We start from the raw sequence: 23,615 nt of genomic DNA, 5'->3' as shown, positions 1-23,615 counted from the left end.
AAATTATATGTAGACTTTTGGATGAAAGAGGCTCCCTGTGTATGAAGATGGGCGATGTGGGAGTGGGAAGTTATTTGTCACTATGTCCCTTAAAACCAGGCTAGGGCACAGAACCACTGTGGTATACCTTTAAATCTTCTTCTGGAAGATCAACAGCATTGAGCTGAGCTTCAGGACGTTTCGGCGGGGTCGAGTCATTGTCTAGACAGTCAAGTTGGTTTGATGGGAGGCAAACACTATGAACGTCAACAAGCGGCAATCAGTTTGAGACTGGAAGGCAGCTTAGAACCTGGAGATGTTTAGATCCTCGTGGTCCGACAACTCGAGGATGTCTTGATGCATTGATTCAACTGTAGTAGTGTGCCAGTTTGACTGGATCTAATTACACAGTAGGCTTTGACAGCGGCAATAGAATGAAAGATAGTGGAAACACGTAGGTGGGTTCGGGGTGATTGATCAAAGCAGATCGGCGTAGTTTGAAAAGTGTGCAATATCAAAGGCAGGTCAGTTGGATCTTGTAGCGGCTTTAAGATTATATGACAGAAGTCATGCCGGCTTGAAAGCAGTTCAAAGCAGGACACCGAGCCCAAGGCAGCACCATTTAATGCTGAATTGCTGTGAGACCTTGTACATGGTCTCTGGGGAAAGGTAAGAAAGGTAAGACCTCCTTCTGCCTTTTCCAGCCAGAAAGGTTGCCAGAGATTGCAGGTGTTATCAACATTATACATTTGGATATCTTCACTAAACATGCAATCCGGCCCGGACTGGCCTACATGGGAATAGGCCCATGCTGAACCAAAAACACAAAATGCTGGTGTGGGCCAGTCTTTCTGGTCAAAATGGGCCACTTTTCTAGTTAATTTGGGCCTGTTTGTTGAGTTAATTCACTCTGCAGCTAGTAGTTTTGACCAGTGTTGCTTAATAAATAGTCTTTAAAATGCACATTTTGCATCACACTTTGTCAAAAAACTCCAACTTGGTTAATATTCAAACCGTGTCACAAAAGGAATGAATAGCCATTTGCAACTGTGGCCCACATTTACATTGGTGCCCGAGACCATTTTATGGCCCAGTCTGGCGGTGGATGCAATTATTTCCAATCAAAATTGTCATGGGCACTAAAGAAACCCACAATGTGTTCAAATGCTCATTATGAAATTTCCCTTGGCCCACTTTGAAAAGTCTTCAGCAGCGTATCTAATGCTAAAATACATATGTCTCTTACTGGGGATCTCCACTGACTCCAACTCCCTGCTTGGATGGCATTCAAGGCCTGCTGCATAGTGTGCAGAGCCATTAGACTGCAGCAGCAATGCACTAGAGGCAGAAAATACTCTACCTTGTGCATTGCCCTGGGACTGGCCAGCAACATGGCAGCTATGCCACGTTTGTTTATGTTTGAAGACACAGTCAAAGTAAACATTGTGCAAAGCTCATACTAGAACAAACTATCATTCTTTCTCAAATCAGTAGATGGCCCCTTACATAGTAGGGCCTGACATCCCATAATTTGTAAAAACATTTTAGAATGTTAAGGCTGTGAAGGTCACAAATCTACTTCCCAGTGCCATTGTTGATGTATATTATGTTACTTGACATTTGTGCAGCACCTCCTGCAATTTGCTATGGCTTCAAAGCAGTGTAGGTTGAATGCTCCCCCCGCCCCCCCCAAGACCGTAGTCTGAACAGACATGAGAAAAGTAAGTTGCAATTAAAGCAACTGGGCAATAATTATCAGAGAGGACTACTGAGGAGATGTTGTATAAGCCAAAGTGTGAAGAGCATTGAGTTGCCGTTTGGATTGCTATGACAGCTGGACCAATATTTTTGGTGGGAAAAGCCGTATATGCAATAATTTCTGTATGCCATGCAAGCCTGCAGCCTCAGAATATAGGATGGATTGCGTAAAACGACATAAACAAGTGACCTTAACTGCACTTTAATGTGCTTAGGATAAACATTTAAAAAACGTGGCAGAGGTCTGTTGAAGAACAGCTGATCACTGTTGCTGCAGGCACAGCATATTACAGTGGCTCGGCATGGAGTTGGGCTTTTTGTTTCCCTGGATTCGGTATCATTGGAGACAATTTTTGCCAGATTCCAAAATCTGACCTGATTGCAGCACTGACCATATAAAGTGCTTGCCTGCTACTTTAAATTTCCCCTCTTAAAAAAGTCAAGGAACACACGTTTTACATACCTTAGGCATAATCTCTCATTCCCCTCTCATTACTTACAGCCTAAAAACACTTGTGTATTTGTCATCATTCCCTCTTAGTTACATACCATAACCAGGTATGGATTCTTTTTTTTATTATCCTGCCACCAAATTGATGAGGCAACAATCATTACATTTTAGATCAGAGGTTCAGAAGCTAAAATGGCACTCTGGCTGCAGTGACTTTGGCTCATAGCCGCTGTCAGGAATGCACATGTGACCTTTGCACCTGACTGTGCCACTCAAGAGAAGGGGCTGCAGTTGACAGAACACTGGTGCAGCATATGTACATTGGTGTACTATATATTTGACACAAAGCTTTATGAAAGGTCAACTCCTCTTTCAGAAATAGAATTACCTGCATAATTGTATTTATTAATGAAAATCAAAAACAATAGGACCGTCACACCCTTGCAGATGGCGATTTGTCACAACACAGTATTTTATTGCTTTGAAGGGCTGGATAAAGCAAAGCATCACCTTGCAACACAACAGCACAAGAGAAGAAAAAACATTACAGAACATGATTAATCCAAAAAATTAATTCTATGGACGGAATGTGAGTCACCAAAAACTGAGTTTGAGCCCTCACTGCACCTGTCTTTACATACACTACTCATCTCCTGGCCTACTTCAGCAGACCGTAGCCGCAATAACAAGGTTACAGCCTTTGGATCATTCCTCCCCGGACCCCCCACCCTTCGAGCCTCCCCATACACCTGGTAGGCACGACAATGAGACAATTTGCCTCAGAGGCACCTTTCTACACCAGACTCTGGTCGGCTCGAGGTGTGTATCAATTGCACTTTCGGCCAAGGATACAGTGCTGCAAAGCCATACGAGCGTCAGTTGTGTACTGTGCAAAACACCCTTGACTTTAAACTTCAGCCAGAATTTCATAAACACCTACACCATCACTTGTAGCAGGCATATAACTGCTCTGCTGCAAATGCTGCAGGGCTGCATCTTTAGAGCAGAGCAAATGGCAATAGTGCACTGATGAAATGTTCATCTAATATGGGTCCGGGGTCTGAAGCAGGCTGGGAAATTAAACAAGTAAAACAGTTATTATTTTGACATAGCCATAGACATGCTGCCCCCTTTGCTCAAATTTAGTCCATGTAAACAATCGTAGCATATACACACGCACACAGCATGTGAATGTGCAGCTTGGAATACAGTCTTAGGAGCTTGCCTTCCAGCCCAATCCTTCAAAATAACACGCTTTTAAAGGAACCCTTCCTGGCTAGGGGACACACTGGAATGTTATCTATCCAAAGCCATAAGCCAATATCAAGCAATGCAGGTACGTTGCTTTGTAGAGGGTCTTTTGGCAAAACACAATGGGCCTCCTTGCGACCTTTGCGGAATGGGTTAACAGGCTCCACTAATGGAGGCGGACCTGTTAAACCCGTCCCGCGAAATTACGAGGTCCCCTCGCGGGACCCAGTAAGGACACCTGGTAAAACCAGGTGTCGTTACCAGGTCCCACGAGGGGAAGAGGGAGCTAACAACGGGCCGGTTGTTGTTAGCTCCCTCTCCCATTCCCATTGAGCCCCATGAGGGCTTAGATGGAAATGGGGAAGGTACGGGCCCGGGTTCCCAGAGGGAGGAATTACCGGGCTCTCCAAACTCGGAATGGCCCGGTAATTCCCCATTCTGGGAACCGGTAAAGAAGCCCGGTTTGGCGGCAGCCATGGAGCTAATAGCCAAACTCGTAATGAGGCCCAATATCTCCAGTTGGACACAGAGCAGTCGTGGGTGTCAAGGAGGGAGTGCAGAGAGCAATGATGCTGCAACCATGTGATCATGTATGCTCATTAGTGGACCAATATGCAGCTTGTTCCGTGCGTGGGCATCTTGAGGTATTTTGTGCTCTTTTGAATCCCCTCGTCGCACCGCCTGCAGCGAACCAGTGGAAGATGTGACACCTAAAACCACATCGTAGGCCCGACATGTCCTTTCCTGTGGTTTGTAAATGGGGGGCTCTGCTGATGGGAAGTTGAAAGGAAACCGCAGAACCTGAGACAGAGGCCAACCACATTCTAAGAAAACCCCTTTGGTAAAAGGGCCGTTAGTAGCAAATACGGTGGTGTTCAGGATGCCAGGCTACTCTCGCAAGTGCCATTTAACAATACTAACAGTAGTTTTATTTATTTATAAAAAACTTTGTTTAGCGCTGGCCCTACCCAGAAGGTCTCGGAGCACCTTCCAAGGTTCAAATATTGAAAAGGTGGGAGTTGAAAAAAGAAGTTACAACATGCTTTCAGGAAAGGATAGGAAGATTAGGATAGACAATTTATAGTGGAGGAGGGTATTCACTTATTCATGTAGCCCTTACAGAATCCAAAGGAGTGCTATGCAGTGTTCACATCCAGTCAAAAATCCCGTCCAATAACCCCTCAACAAACAGCAAAACAGTGGTGGCTGGATAATTATTTTTTTGGAGGGTCGCAAATGTTTTCCCTAAATATCTGGCACGTGGGAGCCTGAACCAACCAAGGCGGATGGGGGAGAAATCATGCTTTTTCAGCACACTGTGAAAGTTGGGGTAAAAAGACACAGTTTGCAATGGGAGTTGTAGGGTAACACATGAAAAAATACAATAAATGCAACAAGTCACTAACATTGCACTGGAGTATTTTCCAGCTCCTTTTCATGATACCTTTGCCGACATGCTAGGCCATTATAAAAAACATTTTCCTGCAATCTGCTCTCATAAATATGCATGGAGGCTGCACTTATATCTGACAGTATTACCATATAAGTACCTAGTCCCGTTGGCTTTGCCAGTACATAATGCCATGCTACCAAAATGTCCTGGTACAGTAAAGAAATATGTCCAGATTAGGATTACTATTGTCGGCCACGTCTGTGGAGGAACACTCATTATGCTTCCTTTAACCTTGATGCCCAGTAAAAATGCTATGGCACAGTAGAAAAACATGTCCAGACCGGACCCACCAATGTGGGAAACCAATCATTGATTACCCAGATCATTTAAGACTAACTACCCCAGAGAACAGGTTATATTGTTCACTATTTTGCACACTCAAGTCAGTTGCAGTCTTTCCTGGGTGTTGTTAGGTCTGGAAAAGATTTGGGGCTATGCTAATGTCAGGACTGTCGAAGCCACGGGCTAGCTAGCATTTTGGTTGTAGCCCCTGAGCTTCTATCTGGGGCTACAACCAAAACTCTGGGGCTATAGTCCCCCTATTGCCAGCCAGAAACGCCTCTGCATCTTGTAAAGAACTCAGCCAGCAAGGAAGATACAGCAGGACATTCCTTAAAGAAGCAAATGGAGCCAGCATCTGGATCACCACCATTCCCCAAATCGGAGTCACCTTTCAGGCCCAATGTGTACATCACCCCAGGTGGCCAGTAAAATCGCAGGAATATCTTTATTTTCACATAGTTTATTTGCAGGTCTGGGCTTTCCGTCCTGTAACATGGCAATTACGCATGGCAATTGTGCATATGCAGTGTCGTGCATATGCACAAAATTTATAAATATGTGATGCTTTCAACAGCAGTGAGTTTCGTAGGCTGATACATGATCCTTGGCTGCCTTTAAATTCTGAGAAGCCAGCAGTTTATTGGTCACTTATACCTGTCTGATACTCAACATGCCACAGTCTAGTCATAAAGGTAACTACACCACTCTGACGCTCTTTGTGAAGTTCGGTTTGAGCCACGTGCCTGCATAAACATTGAGGTCCAGGTTGTGCCGATTGTTAGGGCTGATTTTCTATACTCTGGCCTGTTGGACCGATGCATAGAAGACCAACCTATATTGGGACAGTGACAACTCTGGGGAGCTGTAGCCAAACCAGTTCAGGTAGCAGTGACAGGCCGTCTAGGCTGAGTTCTTCAGATGTGTTGAACTTGTAATGGGTTCACAATGAGTTCACCCAATGGGAATCACAGATTACACTTAGACAGGATGTATACAAATACAATTATTATTTACTGGCCAAGCACACTATAGAAAAATGACTGCTGGCAAGTAGAGTTATCACATAACACTAGCAAGAATAGATACATGTATACATTCACTTATCAGAGGGCATAATATACATCACAAACTCCTGCAAAGGAAAGGTAAGCTTATTATCATGCACTCAAGGTCCAGAGAGAATGGTCCTTAACTTAAATTATCTGGCCGTAAATTGTCTGTGGCCTTTTGCCCAATAGTTCAGGTAAAGTTTGACAGAATCTTTGAAGCAGGAAAAAATGCAGTTAGGGTCTCTGGAGTCCAGTGAAGGGTTCTAATTGTCAGAAGTAGCCCAACTTTCAGAAGTCTTGCACAAGCAGGCAGTGGCAAAGACAATATTGTTAGAATAAAGTTTATTGTAACTCTAGACTTACAATGGGAATTTGAAGGTAGGTAAGAATCACTGTAAATTACAACCTGGAACTCCAATTCTTCCCAGACTTGGCAGGACAAAGGAAGAGGGTCTGAGGTTGCTTTTCCCGCAAAGTAACACTCCTCGAGTTACAGGGGCTGCAGGTTCTAGCTGATCTCCGATTGGTGTCTTTTACTGTTGTAATGACTCTTGAATGTAGAATGCAGCAAAATGCAGGACTAGACTCGGGTCAGGTAAGTGATTTTGGATGATGGTCACCGCAGCACGGTGACTCAAAGGGACTCAACTGCCGTAGTCAGACTTTCCCTCCTATCCCAGGTCTCCTTGAATCTAAGACGCCGAAATTCTGCATAGGTCAGTCTCGTAGGGCCAGCTGAAGATCCTCCAAGTTCCATGTCAGAACTCGTAACAGTGATGCCGGCAGCACGGTAGCCCAAAATCAGAGCTGGCCAGCCACCGGACAGTCCTGGGGCACTTCCGAAGGCTCTCCTTTGCAGGGTACCGAGCAAATGTAAGGAATAGATGTGTCCTCCACTCCAAGGGTCGCAGCTCCTTCGCAGGACTGGATAGAATTCTTGGCTCCTTCAGGTTTCTCCAGGATCTCTGAGGAATGGGTGCAGGGGTCCACTTCTTATCCTAATACCCAGGTAAGAGCAGCTGCCCTCACTAGCCTATGACAGGACTAGCCCACACACACACACCCCAGAAGTGGTCCAAAAACGACCACATTGGCGGGAACACTCAGACACACTGAAACCAGTTTGTGGATTGGGACCAGACAGTGCCATCCCACATCCTGCCAGCAAACACGACACAGTCCTCCAGTAGCCCACCAAAAGCTTCTGCTTACCTGGGCACTGGAAGTCCTTATAAGGATTTTCCTGGCCTCTCAGGCCAGGAAGAAGGCTAAAGAACATGATGGCAAAAAGACAAGTGAAAAATCTCGTGGCACAGCCATGTTTGACCAGTAGCCACAGTTAGTAGACACACGCGGTAAACGCAGTACAACTAAAATGAAAAGTCCCAAAAAGTGGGGAAAAGTCACTGCTGTTACCAGCTTTTCCTTTTAGCACACCTAGAGTAACCAAACATCCCCTGAGTGTTAGTCTAGGACAAAACAAAAGGTGTGCCCCATTGTACTGCAGTGAAAGCTGCTTTGTACAATGATAAATGTTACCACAAGGTTTCCCAGTACTGACAGCCTGAAGGACATGCTAAAGGAAGCAAGGTTTCCCAGTACTGACAGACTGAATGACTTATCAGTTTCTCCATAACATATGAGCAAAAGCTGGAGGTGTAAGGGGCACTCTCATCTGATGCCCTATTACTAGCTTGTGCCGGTGAGTTGGTGGTCTTACCCTGGCTGATTCCGAAGGGCATATAATGCCAGGGGTAGGCAATACAGCCATTCCTTTTTCAAAGTAAATTTAATATTGGCGATCCTCTTTTTGAGGAGGCAGTTGAGTCTCTCACACATCCTGTTTGCTTGCCGGTGATACGCAGACGAGAACTTATGCTTTATACTTAATAAAAGCCCAATCTGTTCGAATAGCTCATTGACAAAATGTGGGCCATTATTGGATATTAGTACTTCTCACACACCCCACCTCGGGAAAACTTTGCATACTAAAAACTTTGCTGTGCAAATGGTATCAGGGTTTGCACATGGACCTGCTTCGATCCACCTAGAGAAGGGGCACACCACCCCTAATAGATACCTATATCCATTACATGTCTGCAGCATATCGACATAGTCAATATGTAAATGCTGAAATGGACCATTCGGTTGAGGTATTACTCCTCTAATCATTCTCAGTGCATGCCCAGCAGTAAACATTTGACACACGATGCAATTCACCATAAACAGTGTGACATGTTTCAACAAATTAGGAATAAACCAGTTTTCTGCAATGTTGGCAGAAAGACTTTCTCTAGTTACATTCATGGGGAAGTGCAGTTCTTCGAGAGCAACCTTTAATAAAGTTACTGCCATTACTGGCTTTCCTGTCTCCATAAAGCTTCTGAGGGGGATAAAGAACACCCCCTTCGTTTCCATATCTCTTGCTCTTCCTGTGGTGCTCTTCCCCAAAACCTATTAATTGGGTTATCAACAGCATATTAAACCCCTCCTGTACTAACATAGTTGTAATCATATTTTCCTTAATATCCTCAGTATCAAAATTCTAAATTTCTGGAGAATAAGCAACACTGTTGGCTTCTATGTCTGCAGCTTTGTTCCTGCAAGAGATACAGTCTGTTTGTTTAGCATGGGCTGCGCATTTTACGACCGCTATGAACACTGGGAGTTGTAGTGCCTTAATGAGTCTAACAATAAGGATGCATGCTGCATTAGAGAGCCGTCTGCGTGGAGATCACCCCTCCTTTTCCAACATGACAACCCTGCATGTACGGTTGATGTCACATAGGCGGAGTCAACGTAAAACGTCATTTTTGCCCTTGATGTTTCTCAACTGCAATAATAAGCGCTACTAATTCTGATGCTTGCGCTGAAAAATGAGACGGTAGTCTTGCACTTGCCACTACTTCAAATTCTCCATTTAATCTGTGGCTTACTACTGCTGTGCCTGAATGCCTTTCCCCACTAGTCTGATCAATTTTTGAAGAACCATCAATAAAAATAATTTCCCTTCCCGCCAAAGCATTCTCTTTCACATGGAGTATATCATCATAAAATTCAAAGTAATTGGCACAGTCATGCACATGATCACCTTCTTCTACGGGTTCAGCTATGAACATGGCAGAGTTCACTATTTTACATCTTACAATTTTAATCGTTGGGTTGGAAATCATTACCCCATAAACTGAAGCTCTTTGGGATGTCAGTGTGCCCTCGAGTTTCTCTAAAATGGCAAACAAGGCATGCTCTACATAAAGGGTCATAGAACAGCCCATGACAATACTTGTGAACTTCTCAATTGCAAATGCCACAGCCGCCAAAGATTGTTTGCAAGGGAAGTGCCCTCTCATAACTGGTTCTATAATCCCACTTTAATATGACAAAGGTGTATACCCTAATGTGGTTCTTTGTACTGCTGTCATGGCTGTCCCATTTGTGTGTGAAAACAAATAAAATGCCTCACCACAGTTGGGAATCCTTAAAACTGGGGCCATAGGAATTGCTTATTTCAACTCCTCAAATCCTTCCTCCATTTCTTCGGTCCATTCTATTTTTATCTTACCAACTTGTGCTTTCTTTAATGCTTGCAGAAGTGGCTTTGTGTACGTGCTACAATCAAACACCCAAGCTCTAATATAATTGCACAAACCTAGAAACTGCTGCATTTGTCTCACTGTGTTCGGTTTTGGTGTTTTCATGATTGCCTCAGCACTCTCAGGTGTCACTTTCTTTCCTTCATTTTATATTAACTGACCTATGTACAGCCCTTCCTCCTGACAATACTATAATTTCTCTTTGTCCACCTTATATCCTTTGTCTGCTAAAATAGTCCTCAATTGGACAGAATCTTGCCTACACTCATTCTCTGTTTTACTGCAAATCAAAAGGTCATCTACGTACTGTATCACAGCGCTTTTACGATTGTTATTGCCTAGGTCCATCTGTAGGACCATGTTAATGATCGATGGGGACTTACAGAACCCTTGAGGCAATCAAGTATGTTTTAGTCTTTTTGGCGAAATGTGAAGGAAGTGAAGTCTTGTGAGTCCTTGTGCAACGGGATCGAGAAAAAGGCATTTTTTAAATCGATCACCGTGAATTATTGAGCTTCTTCTGGGATACTGCACAATTTTGTCACAGGATTAGGAACTAAAGGAAACTCAGCATCTACAATCTGGTTAAGAGGTCTCAAATCCTGGATAAATCTCCACCACCCCCTTTATATTTTGTTATCGGATACACTGCGGTATAGTACGATGACTCTGATGGCACAAGAATCCCATGATTCATCAGTGCTGAAATAGTCTGAAATATACCTTCATCAGCTTCTCGAGACATGGGCTACTGTTTTGCTCAGGGTAAAATTGCTCTTGGCTTAAGCTTTATTTTAACCCCCCTTACCACCTTCAATAAACCTATGTCATAGTGGCCAATGGTTCATAGGGCACTCTGCACTTTTTCAAGATCCTTCTGAAAAAAATGTTGGTCATTGCCGCATTGTCACCATTCTCTGTGTGACTTGCTTTTTTCTATCCTTATCCAGTATGTAATGCTCATGAAGAACACCACTTTGTCATCGCTTCAGTCTTCCCTGAATATATCGTCATCGGTTATGTCAGTTAGTCTGTCCCCTCCTCAAGAACTATCACTCTTGTCCACGGTCTACCCTCATCATCTGTCACTTCGAGTATTGCCATCTCTCTTTGTACTATAGCTGCTTCCTGCTCATTAGGAATTGTCTGTCCACCTTCTTCATCCATAGGTATTTGGGGTCTTAATAAAACATCATCAGGTATCCTCATAATCTTCCCTATCAGGCCAGGTAGCCATGTCAGCTAAATGCTTACTCCATATAGAAAATTCTCTGGATCTACTGGAACGCCTCCCAGAGCCACTTGCCCTGTCAACGCCAGTATGAACTCTCCCACGTTTAAATAGTGTATTGCTGGAGTGGATCACACTATTCCTTGATCAGTAAATGAAATCATCATATTAAGTTTCATAACTAAATCTCTTCCTAAAATGTTAACAGGTGTCTGTCGTGAATATAACAAGGGACAGGCATGTCACATTCTCCTATGGAGACCGGTAATTTCTCAGTAAAAGAAACTAGATTCATAGCTCAAGAGAACCCTTGAGCATTCATGGCAATACCTGACATTGGATACTTTCCCTCCTGTGTACATGAACGAGTTGCCCCAGTGTCTACAAGAAAAGAAAAAGATTTGCCTCCTATCGTCACACAGACCCTTGGTTCTTCTTGGGGGTCTAGTGTTATAGATAGTACTGGACACATCAAGTCACCATGCAGGTAGAAGCTCATCCCCGTCCCTGTGAAAGGAGTTCCTCCTACCACTGTGACACCTCCTATTCTAGGTGTTAATACTTGTTCTGTATTCACATACTGCTGTGTCTGCATAGGGGCCTGTTGCGACTGCCCCTGGGGTGGATTAATTTGTGCTTGTCCCTGCTTGGCACCTGATGTACTTGCGGTGCTTGTGCCTGATAAGATGTGTGATCTTGGGCAAAGCCCTCTCTGGTCTGTGTGTTGTGTGGTGGAGGATAAGCTGTCCACCCTCTGGAAAACTAGTCATTGTGTCCACTCCCTTGGCTCTCACATAGGCTCACTATATGTCATTCCACAATTCCAACATACTGGGGGAGCTCTTCTGGTAAACCCTCCTTGGTTATATCCTCCCTTAGCACTCTGGTTCTCATTCTGTGTGTTTTGAAACCCACCTTGGTTATTTTGAAATCCGCCTCATCTTCCCCTATAACTCATACTTCTGCCTCGTGGCATAAACCCATACCCACCTTGGTCCATAAGGCATGGATTATTTGCTTGTGATGTACCTACTGCTTCCTGCATTCCCAATCTTTCTCCACTTGTCAAAACCGCCCCTTCTATGGCACATTTCGACAACATTTTCTGAACTAACTTGGCTTCCTCAATTGTTCTATTTTCATCTTTCTTTTTCTTCTTCTCTTGTAATAATTGACAATGGTGTACTATTGTAAACTGCATCTCAGCACATGGCTTCGCTTCCGTCACCACTTGTTTTTTCATCTGCCTCTGTACTGGCTCAGGCAACCCTTGACATAAAATATGATAAAATAATGCCACTGTCTTTTTCCACGGCTCGCTTTCAAGCTGCCATTTCTCCTGATATCTTGAATATAAGGAACATGGTCTTCATCCTCTTTCATTTTTCATGTCATAATTGCACCCATATTCGATGTGGCAGGAAACTGTACCCGAAGAGCCCTCCAAAACTCTGCCCTACAATTATTCAATGGCGCTCCATCATGCACTGTGTTCAGTCCAGTCACACTTGAATATCCCGCTCTCCTCCATATGCCATCAGCCCTCTCTCCAAGAATAGCTGCCAGAAGACCCTTTATGTCCCCGATGATCATCGTATTTCCTCCTGTCATTTTCTCTAATTTGTATATCCATTTCCCACACCCTAAAGTCAAACTAGGGAGCTTGAATTTTGAAATTACCTTTGTCCTTCTGTGGCTATGGAATATATTGCTCCCCCACTTCTCTAACAAGGGGAACTGTGTGAACCCCATCCCATAGTCAGATCCCACTATTAGTCTATCCATGGCAGGGATAATCATCCCTGTCTGTCTCCTTGCCAGCAATGACCTTAACCGCCTTACATATGGTGGAGACCTTCCCTTCTCACAATGTGATCGTCCTCAGGGATGCTCAGGATACGCTATGGGATCTTGTGTTCTTTTTTAGGCTGTTCCAGATCTGACCATCTCACTTCCTTATCCATTTGCTGGCTTCCTTCAGGGGCGCACACACTCCCTCCTTCTGTCCCAAGTCTGGACTCTCTTTCTTCGTCTGACATGTCTATGCCCCAACTAGTATGACTAACATCCCCCTCACCTTTGTCTAGTTTCAATATTCTCAAAGACAATGCTCGACGTTCTTCACTAAACCGGTTTCCTTCCTCACTTTGTGATTGAGGTACCAGGGATTGATCATCGTTCCCTCAAATTCCATACTCGCTATCTTGTCTTAATTGCTGATAGGTCTTATCAATCCTATCTCCAACACTTTCCATATCATTCCTCTTCTTCAACTAGCGTTGCTAGCGTTGCTGTAGGTGCTTCTAAAGTTTTCTCCTTGATTTGGAGAATATCTCTCTCTCTCTCCCATCGTATTTTTCTGGGCTCGACCTAACTTTCTCTTGACTAACAAGACTGGTATCTGAACCTTGCGGCCTTCTGTTTTGTTCTATTTCTTCATCTACTTCCCTTCGCTTTCTTGCATCTATTCTAACTCTTTCTTCTTCCTGCCTTTGTGCTTCCCTCCTTACTCCTTCCCTTCATTCCTCGTCTTCCCTTCTTCTGTGTAATCTTTTGTCTTTTATCTTTGTGCTTCTTCTTATTCGCTCTTTCCTTCTGTCCCTTTCTTCTATCGTCCTTTGTCTATTGTCATACTTCCGTTGTTCGTCAGCCCGCTTTTCACCTTTCTCTTGTTCTTCCCTGTATATCTGCTCTCATCGATCCCTACCTTTCCTTTTTTGCTCATCCTCCTTTAATATCCTCTCTCGTTCCTCATCCTCCCTCTCTTGCTCGTCCTTATCTTCTCTTTGCCTAACCCCCTCCATACTTTTCCCATCTATCTTGAGTAATATCTGTCCTCCCATCCATTTGTTTTGTACGAGTGCTACCTCGTCAGCCTTATCTTCTTCTCCTTTCCATCTCTTGATTTCTCGGTCTATATCTGTCGACAAATTTGACCGTTTGCTTCTTTCTTCCCTGTCTTGTATGAATTTACAAATATCTTCCTTTCTTTTATTCTCTTACAGACTATCGTCACCACTGTAAGCAGGGGATTCATATATCAGATTACTATACCCCATCATTGCTCTTAATTCCTGTAAAGGTTACACTCCTATCTCTTCCGTAGCAACACTCCTTGCTTCAGGCAAGGTAAGGGGAGCTGAGGGATCAACGCATTCCCCCTTATGCTGATTAAGCATCCACTCCTCAGGTGGCAAATCTTCTTTTTCCTCTTTGTACATCTACCAAAGTTCTAAAATTGCTAATATTTTCTCTAATGTCTTTCATGTGTACACAGCATGCACGTATGTGGTCATGTGTTGCAATACCACTTTTGACAATGATCCCCCTTTTTGGCCATGGCATGAACATTTTATCTGCGGTGTCCTTTACCCATTCTGCACTGTACTGTTTGAGCTTGGACGCATGTTTAGGCAATGTCTTGCTTAGGTGCATGAGAGGAGTGTCCTCCATAATGACAAGTCTCAATCGACTGTCAAAACTTACCAGATCGTTAAATAAATCTTTTATTTTAACTTAAGTCACCACTTTTAATGTTTTTAAAACAACAAATATGAGCAAGCACCATCAATCGCTGCTAAATCCTCTTATTTCAATGACCTATCTGTTCTTTTGATTAGAGCCAATTGTTTTGCTGCACTTTATCTTGAATCATTATTACCTTTTCAACTCTTTATGATTCTATCAATCCTCGATACCTTATTCTAAAAACTATATTTAGACTAGTCACACATTGGATTTTATAAAACACCATGGTCATCCTACCTCCAGTATTTCTCATTTATAATGAGGGGTACTCTTGTCTTTATTTGACCCTGTACAGGGTTTGAGACATTACCTTACACAGTCCTGACCTCTGCATTTTTCTCTATTTGTACTCCTGTTGGAGTTTGAAATGTCTCCTTCTAATTCCCTTGAATTAGGACTCCTAGGCGGTCTCTCTTATCTTCATAATATTTCCCGTTACTCAAAATTATCACAATCCCGACCCTTTATATTGCCATTCCCCTTAGTCTACTTACCATTCGTTAATCAACTTGAGGCCTTCGGTATTGACTACTCCTTTGATTCAAGTACTCCCGTCTGCAAAGCGCCCGTGGAAACTGAGCAGGGATTTCTTCAAAGGGTGACCTGCCCACTGTCTCGGTTCTTCTGTCAAGTTTATTTCTATTCGGCCGCTTTCCATAGGAAACTCTGCGATGTTCTCTCTAATGGCAGAGGATGCCCAATCGTCCAAAACTCTGGAGCAGAACTAGTTTGAATCTTTAAACCATCTGCACCACTACCATGTGCGCTTAAGGTCTTTTAGGTAAATGCATACGTAATGGCTGGGAACATATAGAATAAGTCCAAAAAACTGAACCAACTCAGGGAGATGGCAAAGTACTGTTTTATTAACAATGATCTAAAACGGAGTTTACAACAAACATCAACGGACGTACGCTCAGTCTCGTGTTCTTTACACAAAATATGACTTTTATACACATAAATACATCAGAGGGCACGTCATACTTTGTGGCAATAATGAAAAACCTATTAAGGGTCGGGATTGGCTAAGTGGAACCTCTAGGTATACTTTCTATAGGAGCTAGGATTGTGATTGGCTATCCACTATCTGGCGGACAACATATGCCTACCCCTAAAACATGTAATCTTCAGAATCCTTAGATACACAGTTTCTCATTGGTCTTCAAACTATAAGGTCCTTCGTTATATGGATTAATATAATTGGTTGGCACTCTTGTGCCATGTCTGGAACATTCGGTACACGTAGCCGCACGTAAGCCCAGACCAAGGTGCAAGAAGATGGGGCATGGCACTACCTCCCCACCCAATTAGCCCAGCATCTCTCATCACCCATGTCTTCTGCCATGAAGATTGTCTTTGTACTTTGCCTTGCAAAGTATTCTTGTCTTTGAGAATGCACCGGAGTGAGGGCACTCACTATCTTGTCTAAGACTCCAAGTTCAAACTCTATTTTCATCCTTGTCTCACGTGACAGGAGACCACAATCTGGTCAATTTTGCAGGTTTTAAATGCTCTAAATGAATTCAACTTGGCACTCTTGGTGTTCTTTTTTGCACCTTAACAAGGGATGATTCATCCTCCGCATGTTTGTCATTTCCAGAATAGATAGCTGACCTCAGCTGTTTCAGTCTTGACTCCAGGCCAGACTACCTCTCCATGCAGCTCCATGATTCTGCTTATTCTTGCTGCAACAAAGTTTTCTTTTCCCCCTTCATGAGTCCTGGCTTACTAAATTCATATTACTGACGTCCAGCTTCTATATAATGGCGGCTTCGCCTGCGTTCTATTCACTACGTATAGCTGGCTTCCATGATGACTTAGTCTACCTTGCGTTTCAGCATCTGTACATCTATTGAACGGTTGACTTTCTGCAGCACTTTGTGCATGTGTAATCTTCTTCGTATTTAAAAGTTCACTTGATTCCTTACTTCATCATTAGTTTCTTTTGGATCTATACATTATCTTCAGCCAGTAACTCGGGACGTCGTACATACTTTTTGTGACGTCACTAACTTCTTTTCTTTGCTGTTTCTCATATTCCTTTAGGGAGTTCCTCCCTTAGGTTGTCATTAGTTCAGGGATACATTCACTAGGGTTGTCTCAATGGGTATCTTCTTTCAAACACACACTATGGTATTGGTACAGCGGCTGATGTCAAACACAGCATGGTCTTATGTCTCCACATATTGGAGGAAGTCGGGTGGGGTCTCTTGCAGACGTATGCAGCTGCTCCTCTACAGGAGTAACAGAAGCTTGTGATCTGCAGAAAACTGAGCTATGCAGTCCACATCTCCAGTCCAGTCCAGTCGCTGCTTCTTAATTTTGACACATGATTTCAAGAGGATATATCTGCTCTCTTATGCCAGTATAGCTACAGATATGATCACACTATTCTTAGTGTTAGGATCTGTGATTAAGCCCATCCTAGACTGAAAGGAGGCCAAGCCACCTTTATTGTTTCCAGTAGTGTCTCCTTCATTTGGACACAAATGTCCACTCGTCCTTACACTGACTCTTTCAGTCAGTCAGTCCTTGACAGGTAAAGGGAACTTGACTTCACCCCAGCCATTTCAGAACGAATTACCAACTGTCTCACTGTAATCTCATTGTTGTTTTCTATCCTGACCCCTGTTATTCTGGTTTGGAATCTCTCGGTTTGTAGTTTTTTTTTTTTTACCTTATTACAGTTTTTATTTGTATTTAAGTTTGTACGTTGTGTTGGAATTAAATAATAATAATAATAATAATAATCAGTCACTGGGTGGCTCTTCGCTGTCTCATGCTGGCCTCTTCAAAAACAGAAGTAATCTGTCCCATGGCTTCCAATTCCATCCCTTCCCACCCCTCTTTTATCATCTTCCTGCTTGACCATTTTGCTCCCTCTGTCAAGGCTTGCAATATTAAGGTACTCGTTGATAGCAAACACCGACTGCTACAATTCATCACTGCCAGCACTGTCTGTTAATGTGTTATTGTAAGTCATTTCTGATCAAAATTGCCATCCCTGTTCATGAAATAAATGTAAACACAATTGCAGATACAAAAACATGTATGCCTCTAAGAATCAATAATTGGGGCCCACATTGGAACATTTGACCAACCTGTCGCTTAGGTGTTCACAGATGTAGAAAAAGGCCAATGCCTTGGTCTGATGCCGGAGTTGGCGATTGTTCAATCTGTGCATGAAGTGATTTGTTTACAGAACCATACACAAGTTTGGCTTTTAGCCATGCACAACAACCACTCAAAACGATTGGGGAAAACACCATTGAGATATGACATGCACATTTCAGTGTGAAGACTGCCTAAAGAGCAACACGCTGAATACACTATCTGTATAAGCAACAAGCTTATACTTTCAAAAAGAACTTGGGTGGGACACTAAGCATGTTATTGTGTGGCAGCTGGTAACTGTGAGTGACTTGGAGCTATTGGTGGCATGCTACATAGCTGAAAGCTTGAGTGTTACACGTGATTATGTACGCGCTTGTAGATCATGACTATCTCAGGTGTGGTTAAAATATCATTGCTCATTGTACTCATTGTTGCTTTGTATTGGACTGGTGCTGAGGGAGGTTATTATATTTGATGGTTACTATTTTGCTTTATGAGGTAACTGTTAAAAGTTAGATTTTGGCTTTATTCTCAACAGTGACACACATCAATTGTTTGTAACATATCCAGTGAACTCAAGGAGCAATTATTTTCTTGACAGCGCAGGGCAGGTGGTGGCCATGTGATGACTGAATTGTCAGACAGTTTACTTTTCTTGTAGTGTACACTCAATATTGAGTTATTCCCGACCCGTGCATACTGGGCAGGAGACGCATCACCGTATGTAGTGGAATGCTGTGTATTGAAGCATAGTGGAGCCCCTAGTTGGAATTTCAAGCAAGTCTTCCTTCATTCCAATAAAGGCATCCTGATAGCTTCTACCTGGTAATGAAAGTGCTTTGGAGTCTGTTCTCCCGCTCACACTGACAAACACATGCAGGTGTCATTGAATGTTGCGACCACCATAAGAGAATTTAGCCAGATTGGCAATTCATAATCAGCTGTCACCGAAAGTTACAAATCCATCCACTCTGAGGGAACAAACCACATCACATTGATGGACCAAATTAGGGTGTGGAATAAGACTGGATGGCGAAACCCTGTCAGGGAACTGGTTACCGAGTGACATCCACTTGTGTATAGGCGCGTTATAAATGCCATATCATAACAAAACATATATCACATTAGGGCAGGTCATAACTACAGACACAGAGAGAAGCGGTAGTTCCAAGAATATATGTAAATGATGAGTACAGCGCTTTATAAATACCTCATCAAATGATATAACATAAAATGAAACGATTGAGTTGATGCATACTAAACGATAAAGCAATTGATACAAGCCATAGGGTCTTTTAGCAGCGCACTACAGTGTGAAGGATTTCTGCAAGTTGGGAGCCAACGCTCTGCTTTTTGGCTTACTGCACAAAAACCCAGACTCATTTAAAAGTGGAAAAGGTCGCTTTAATGTGACAGGCCAAAGCTTAAAACTAAACGCTTACCTGGCTCAATGGCCTTACAAACTAAAGACATATTTCAAACAACCAATTAAATAATTAAACATTCTCATTTTTTACCCAACAATTAAATAATTAATTAAAGCCCTTTCCTCCCTAACTATCCCTTGGACCCTACCGTCTCCTTACCCCTTTTCCAGACAATTACCAAGTCCAACCGTCGCCTGCCTCCCGAACCTTCCCTGGCCCTTAAATACCCTAGGGAGGCGCTCTGCCCCCCACGGCCACTCGCTGGCCGTGTGCAGCGCCAAAAACCTCCCCGGGGGGAAACGCTTTGCGTTTCACCGGGGCCCCCACTTATGGTTTTGCCAGCAAAATTGTCACAGAGAAAACAGTGCAGTCCTGTACTGGCGCAAAGCTATTAACCGATTTAATCAGCATCTCAAGAAATAACGACAGTTTAACGGATGACGGCATCTGTATTTAGTCTCATCTTTTGCACTGATTTGCTGTTTGCAGGATGTCAAGAAAAGGGAGCAAGGACCACTGTGCAGCAGAACGTGTTGGCGGGAATCCCGAATGATCATTCACCATTTCACCGCGCGATGAGACTGCACATCCCGGGCCTGCGCAACGACTACTGTAAGGTTCCCTGCTCTATGATTCACAATGAAGGCTTTCTCGGAGGGCCCGGGGGTGCAAGACATTACAAGAATTCTAATTTGCATTGTGCGAATGTCAGCGTGTGGGAGATTTGGACCTTAATAGGAAGATTTGCAATTATTAAAACTGCTTCTGAAGAGAGGCACCCTTTGGGTGTGAAAAAATGGACGATAACACCTATTAGATAAAGATGAACGAGTTAAATGAATCATGTCGCTTTGTTTACAGCACTGATGAACTGCTTCATATATTGAATTGATTGCTATTCTATTGGTCTAATGTATTGTCTTTACCGTGGCCTTGTAAGTTGACATTTTAAACCTGTGTTAAGTATTGTCCACTTTATAAGAAAGGAACACATTTTCACATGCTCCTAAATGACATGGTTTGCAATGGAAAGGGGGTTTGCATCTAGTGGCTGCCACTAGCTCACAGTCTGAGAACAGGAAGGAAGCCAGGCAACACGTGGTCACTGCACGTGTCAGATCTGAGCGCAGGAAGGTAGATGTGCTCACAGTGGTTTACTGGGCCTCAGACCATTGTTTCATATATGGTTATGAAATGCAGTAAAAGAGGGTTTCATGGGTTATCTTATCTTTACAAAAGGTGGACAATATCACATTTAAAAAGTCACAGATTTGAATTTCTGCAGGATTAACTCATCTTTTAGTCCTGGCTGGGGTGATAAAGTGAGCACCATTAAAATGGGAAGTATTAACACCAGTTATTTAAAGCGCTGTGACATTTTAAGAACAATGGTAGCAAGCCTATTATCCGCAATTGGGATGATAGGTACTGCTCTTTCTTGGTTCTCTTCTTATCTTGCTCATTGCTCTTTTCTGTCTCCTGGAAATGATATGGTATGGCATGAAATGGTATTGTTAATTTATATAGCGCCTATACACAGGCATATGTTTCAAAGCACTCAAGGAGGGTGGGAACAAGGGGAAGAAATAGTCACCCAGAGCCCTTGAAATTCTGAGACGAAATTGGTTTTATTCTTCTTTACGGACTCTCATTTTATGGTGTGCCACAAGGTTCCGTTCTTTGTCCTTTATTATTTACATGATATACTATTTCCTTGCCTCTCTTCTTTTTCAGTGATATCATTTCGAAACACACTTCTGTACCGCTGATTAACACATTTTCTTTTCATTTCTGACCTACGGATTCTCTTCACCAGCCACTGTGTCGGTGTCTTTCGGGTTATATCCTGCAATTCATCTTCTTTTTTACGATTAAATCCCAAGGAAACGGGATCTTGTTTTCTCAGTTACCGCAACTATCATCTGTCTCAGCTTAATTTCTCTTCCTCCTATACATTTAGAATGTTCTTCAACTACATGTAGTCTTGGATTTATATTTGATTGAGAATTCAATGTGCAAAATTACATTTTGTAAGTTACTCGTATTAGCCAATTCCAACTCTACCATATTTGAACGACTTGTCATGTTTTAAGATTCTTTTCAACAAAAACGTTGCCTTTGACTGTTGTACTTATTATTGCTGTTCCTTATATGTTGGGTTATCCAAACGTCTCTTCTTCCATTTCACTCTATTTTACAGTCTGCAGTTAGGGTCTTCTTTCAATTGAATTAAACTTCCCATATTCACAGACGTGCTCCTGCTTATCTGGCGGGCTTATTTCTTTTTATCAACCTTCTCTCTTTTTACACTCCACATATATGTGTTTACTTTACATCTAGCGACTCCCTTGTCCAGCTTCTCATTATCGCTCATTCCAACTCTTAGGGTCTCAACAAGAGAATACTCTGCCTCTTGATATTCATCGTTCCACAATATTATCTCAATTTAAAAAAACGTCTAAAAGAGCATTTGCCATAAGCCCTTTCTACTTCACCATGTCTTTTGACGTTTTGACTATAGCCGCATATTTATGTATTTAATTACATGTGTTCATGGTTATTGCACCGTTATTGTAACATTTCATTCAGCACTTTGGATAAAAGGGATATAATATTAAAATAAAGAAATAAAATACATTGGATCATTGTCATTCCTCAATAAACATAATGGTTTCTTCTCTCTCAAATAATAAGTGTTGTGTTACCACGGAAGGATGAGTCACCTTCGTTGGTACTGTTGGTAATCAAACTTGTGTTCTGCAGGTCCGGGCCTACTGAGCTATCTTCCCAGCTAAACTACCACATTTCAGTTATCTAGTGTAAGTTAGAATAAAGTAGGTAGAGTTGTAGAACGAAACAGTATAAAGACTGCCGACACATATACAAATTCTTTTTCAAGTCAGACTCTAAATTCAAGAACCAAAAAATAAACTGATCCTTGCATTGCTCTAAGGTGTGTTATTGTTAATTATGAGAAGTATTATCTTAAATATTCAATGAAAAGAAATATTCATACCGTTGTGCCAGCATGGGTTTCACACACTATGCGCGCTTATTACGAGCAATCCAAATTGTGTTCTGTGAACATTAAAAGTAAATACACTTATTTGTTGCAAATAATTTATGAACAAAGTGTAGTGAGATAATTCCCAACACGTACTTTATATTAAAAATCTTGTGATAAGGATTTTGTCAATTTAAAGGGAAAATTCCCTGTGGGAAAATAAATATGTGTATTTCAGTGGTCCTTAGGCCCAGCTGGGCCTTCTGAAAATTCACAGCTCATATGATTACCTTTTCCTTCTCTCTATGGTCCTTGCACTTTGCACCTACATTACATGAATTTCCCCTCAAAATTAGTGACCATGTGTTGCCCTCTTCTGTGCACTTACAGAGCATTTAAACTTTCATGGGGCAACCAAGATCTTTGTGAGGAAGGGCCTCGGGGCTCGCTGTGGATGTTTTGGTTTTGGGGGACAGCTGGGCCTGGTTTTCCGAAAGCTAGTGAGGTGGATTGTTTGTGAATCACTTTGGGAGTCCGCTTCAGGTACCAAAACGTTCATCCACTCCTGAGGATTTGAGAAACTGGTGTAATTGAAGTAGGGTGCAGTGGCTGAGTGCAAGGTGACCTTGTAGCTATTGATGTAGATCCCACCCTTCATATATAGATAGGCTGCTCTGTACGTGGTTTCTTGATAATGGTGAAGGGCTAAGAGGATTCATACTGGTACTTATAGAGTGAAGACGTCTCAGGATGCGGGACTGGGTGCCCTTCTCTTGGATTAAGCTATGACTGCCCTTTTTTGGATGAGTCACCTGGCATGTTTTCTAACTTTTCATACTCACGCAACCCACCGCTGCACCCTGCCGCACGTAGCAACGCATGGCATCTTATATAGTATGAGCACGGCTAGTGCTGTCATTATGGAACAGCTCGGGAGATTAGCAACAGGCTGTGGCACCCCTTCCTTTCCAGTGTGTACACTGACAAGTTGTATCATTTTAAATTGCCTCAGCTTTTTGTATCTCGATATCTAGTTGAATTTAACAAACCCAATTTGAAACCTAAATCATTGCTTCTCAAATCATTATATCTGAGCCCTCTATAACACTGTTTCCCTTAATAGTAATCTACTACATACTGGACAGTGGATTAGTCATCCAAGGTCATCTTTGGCAGCATGCCTGTCAACAACGCCTTCTTTGCGCCTGCAAAATGACTGATTTATGAATAACTCATAACTTTCATTTTAAATCTGCGTGTTCTGTGCTATTCTTCCCTCTGTCAAATAAATGGATGACAGGTAATATATATTTTCGAGAAGCAGCCGACATGGAGTTGGCCCGTTTCAAAATGATGCCTGGGGGCCCACCGGCCCTCACCTGAGAAAACCAGCCTCCAAAGGTCAGCAACAAAACTGCTGCATTGCTGTCGTGAAGGTTAACATTTTCAAAAGCAAAAGTGCAGTGGATTGGTACATACGTTTTTGAGGCACTAG

The 23,615-nt window shown here is 42.7% G+C and overlaps 1 protein-coding gene across 1 annotated transcript in view; it reads left to right on the top strand.

The window, feature by feature from the left end:
- The window catches only part of CDC20B (cell division cycle 20B), a 223,166-nt gene that overhangs the window by 129,532 nt on the left and 70,019 nt on the right, over positions 1 to 23,615 (top strand). Inside the window, exon 7 of the mRNA XM_069626486.1 lies at positions 19,606 to 19,728. Within this exon, the coding sequence (XP_069482587.1) occupies positions 19,606 to 19,728 (123 nt within the window). The remainder of the gene's footprint in view (positions 1 to 19,605; positions 19,729 to 23,615) is intronic.

Source organism: Ambystoma mexicanum, chromosome 6p, assembly GCF_040938575.1.
Source record: "Ambystoma mexicanum isolate Mex_15411 chromosome 6p, UKY_AmexF1_1, whole genome shotgun sequence".
Classification (NCBI taxonomy): Eukaryota; Metazoa; Chordata; class Amphibia; order Caudata; family Ambystomatidae; genus Ambystoma; species Ambystoma mexicanum.
This window is presented reverse-complemented; position numbering and strand designations above follow the sequence as displayed.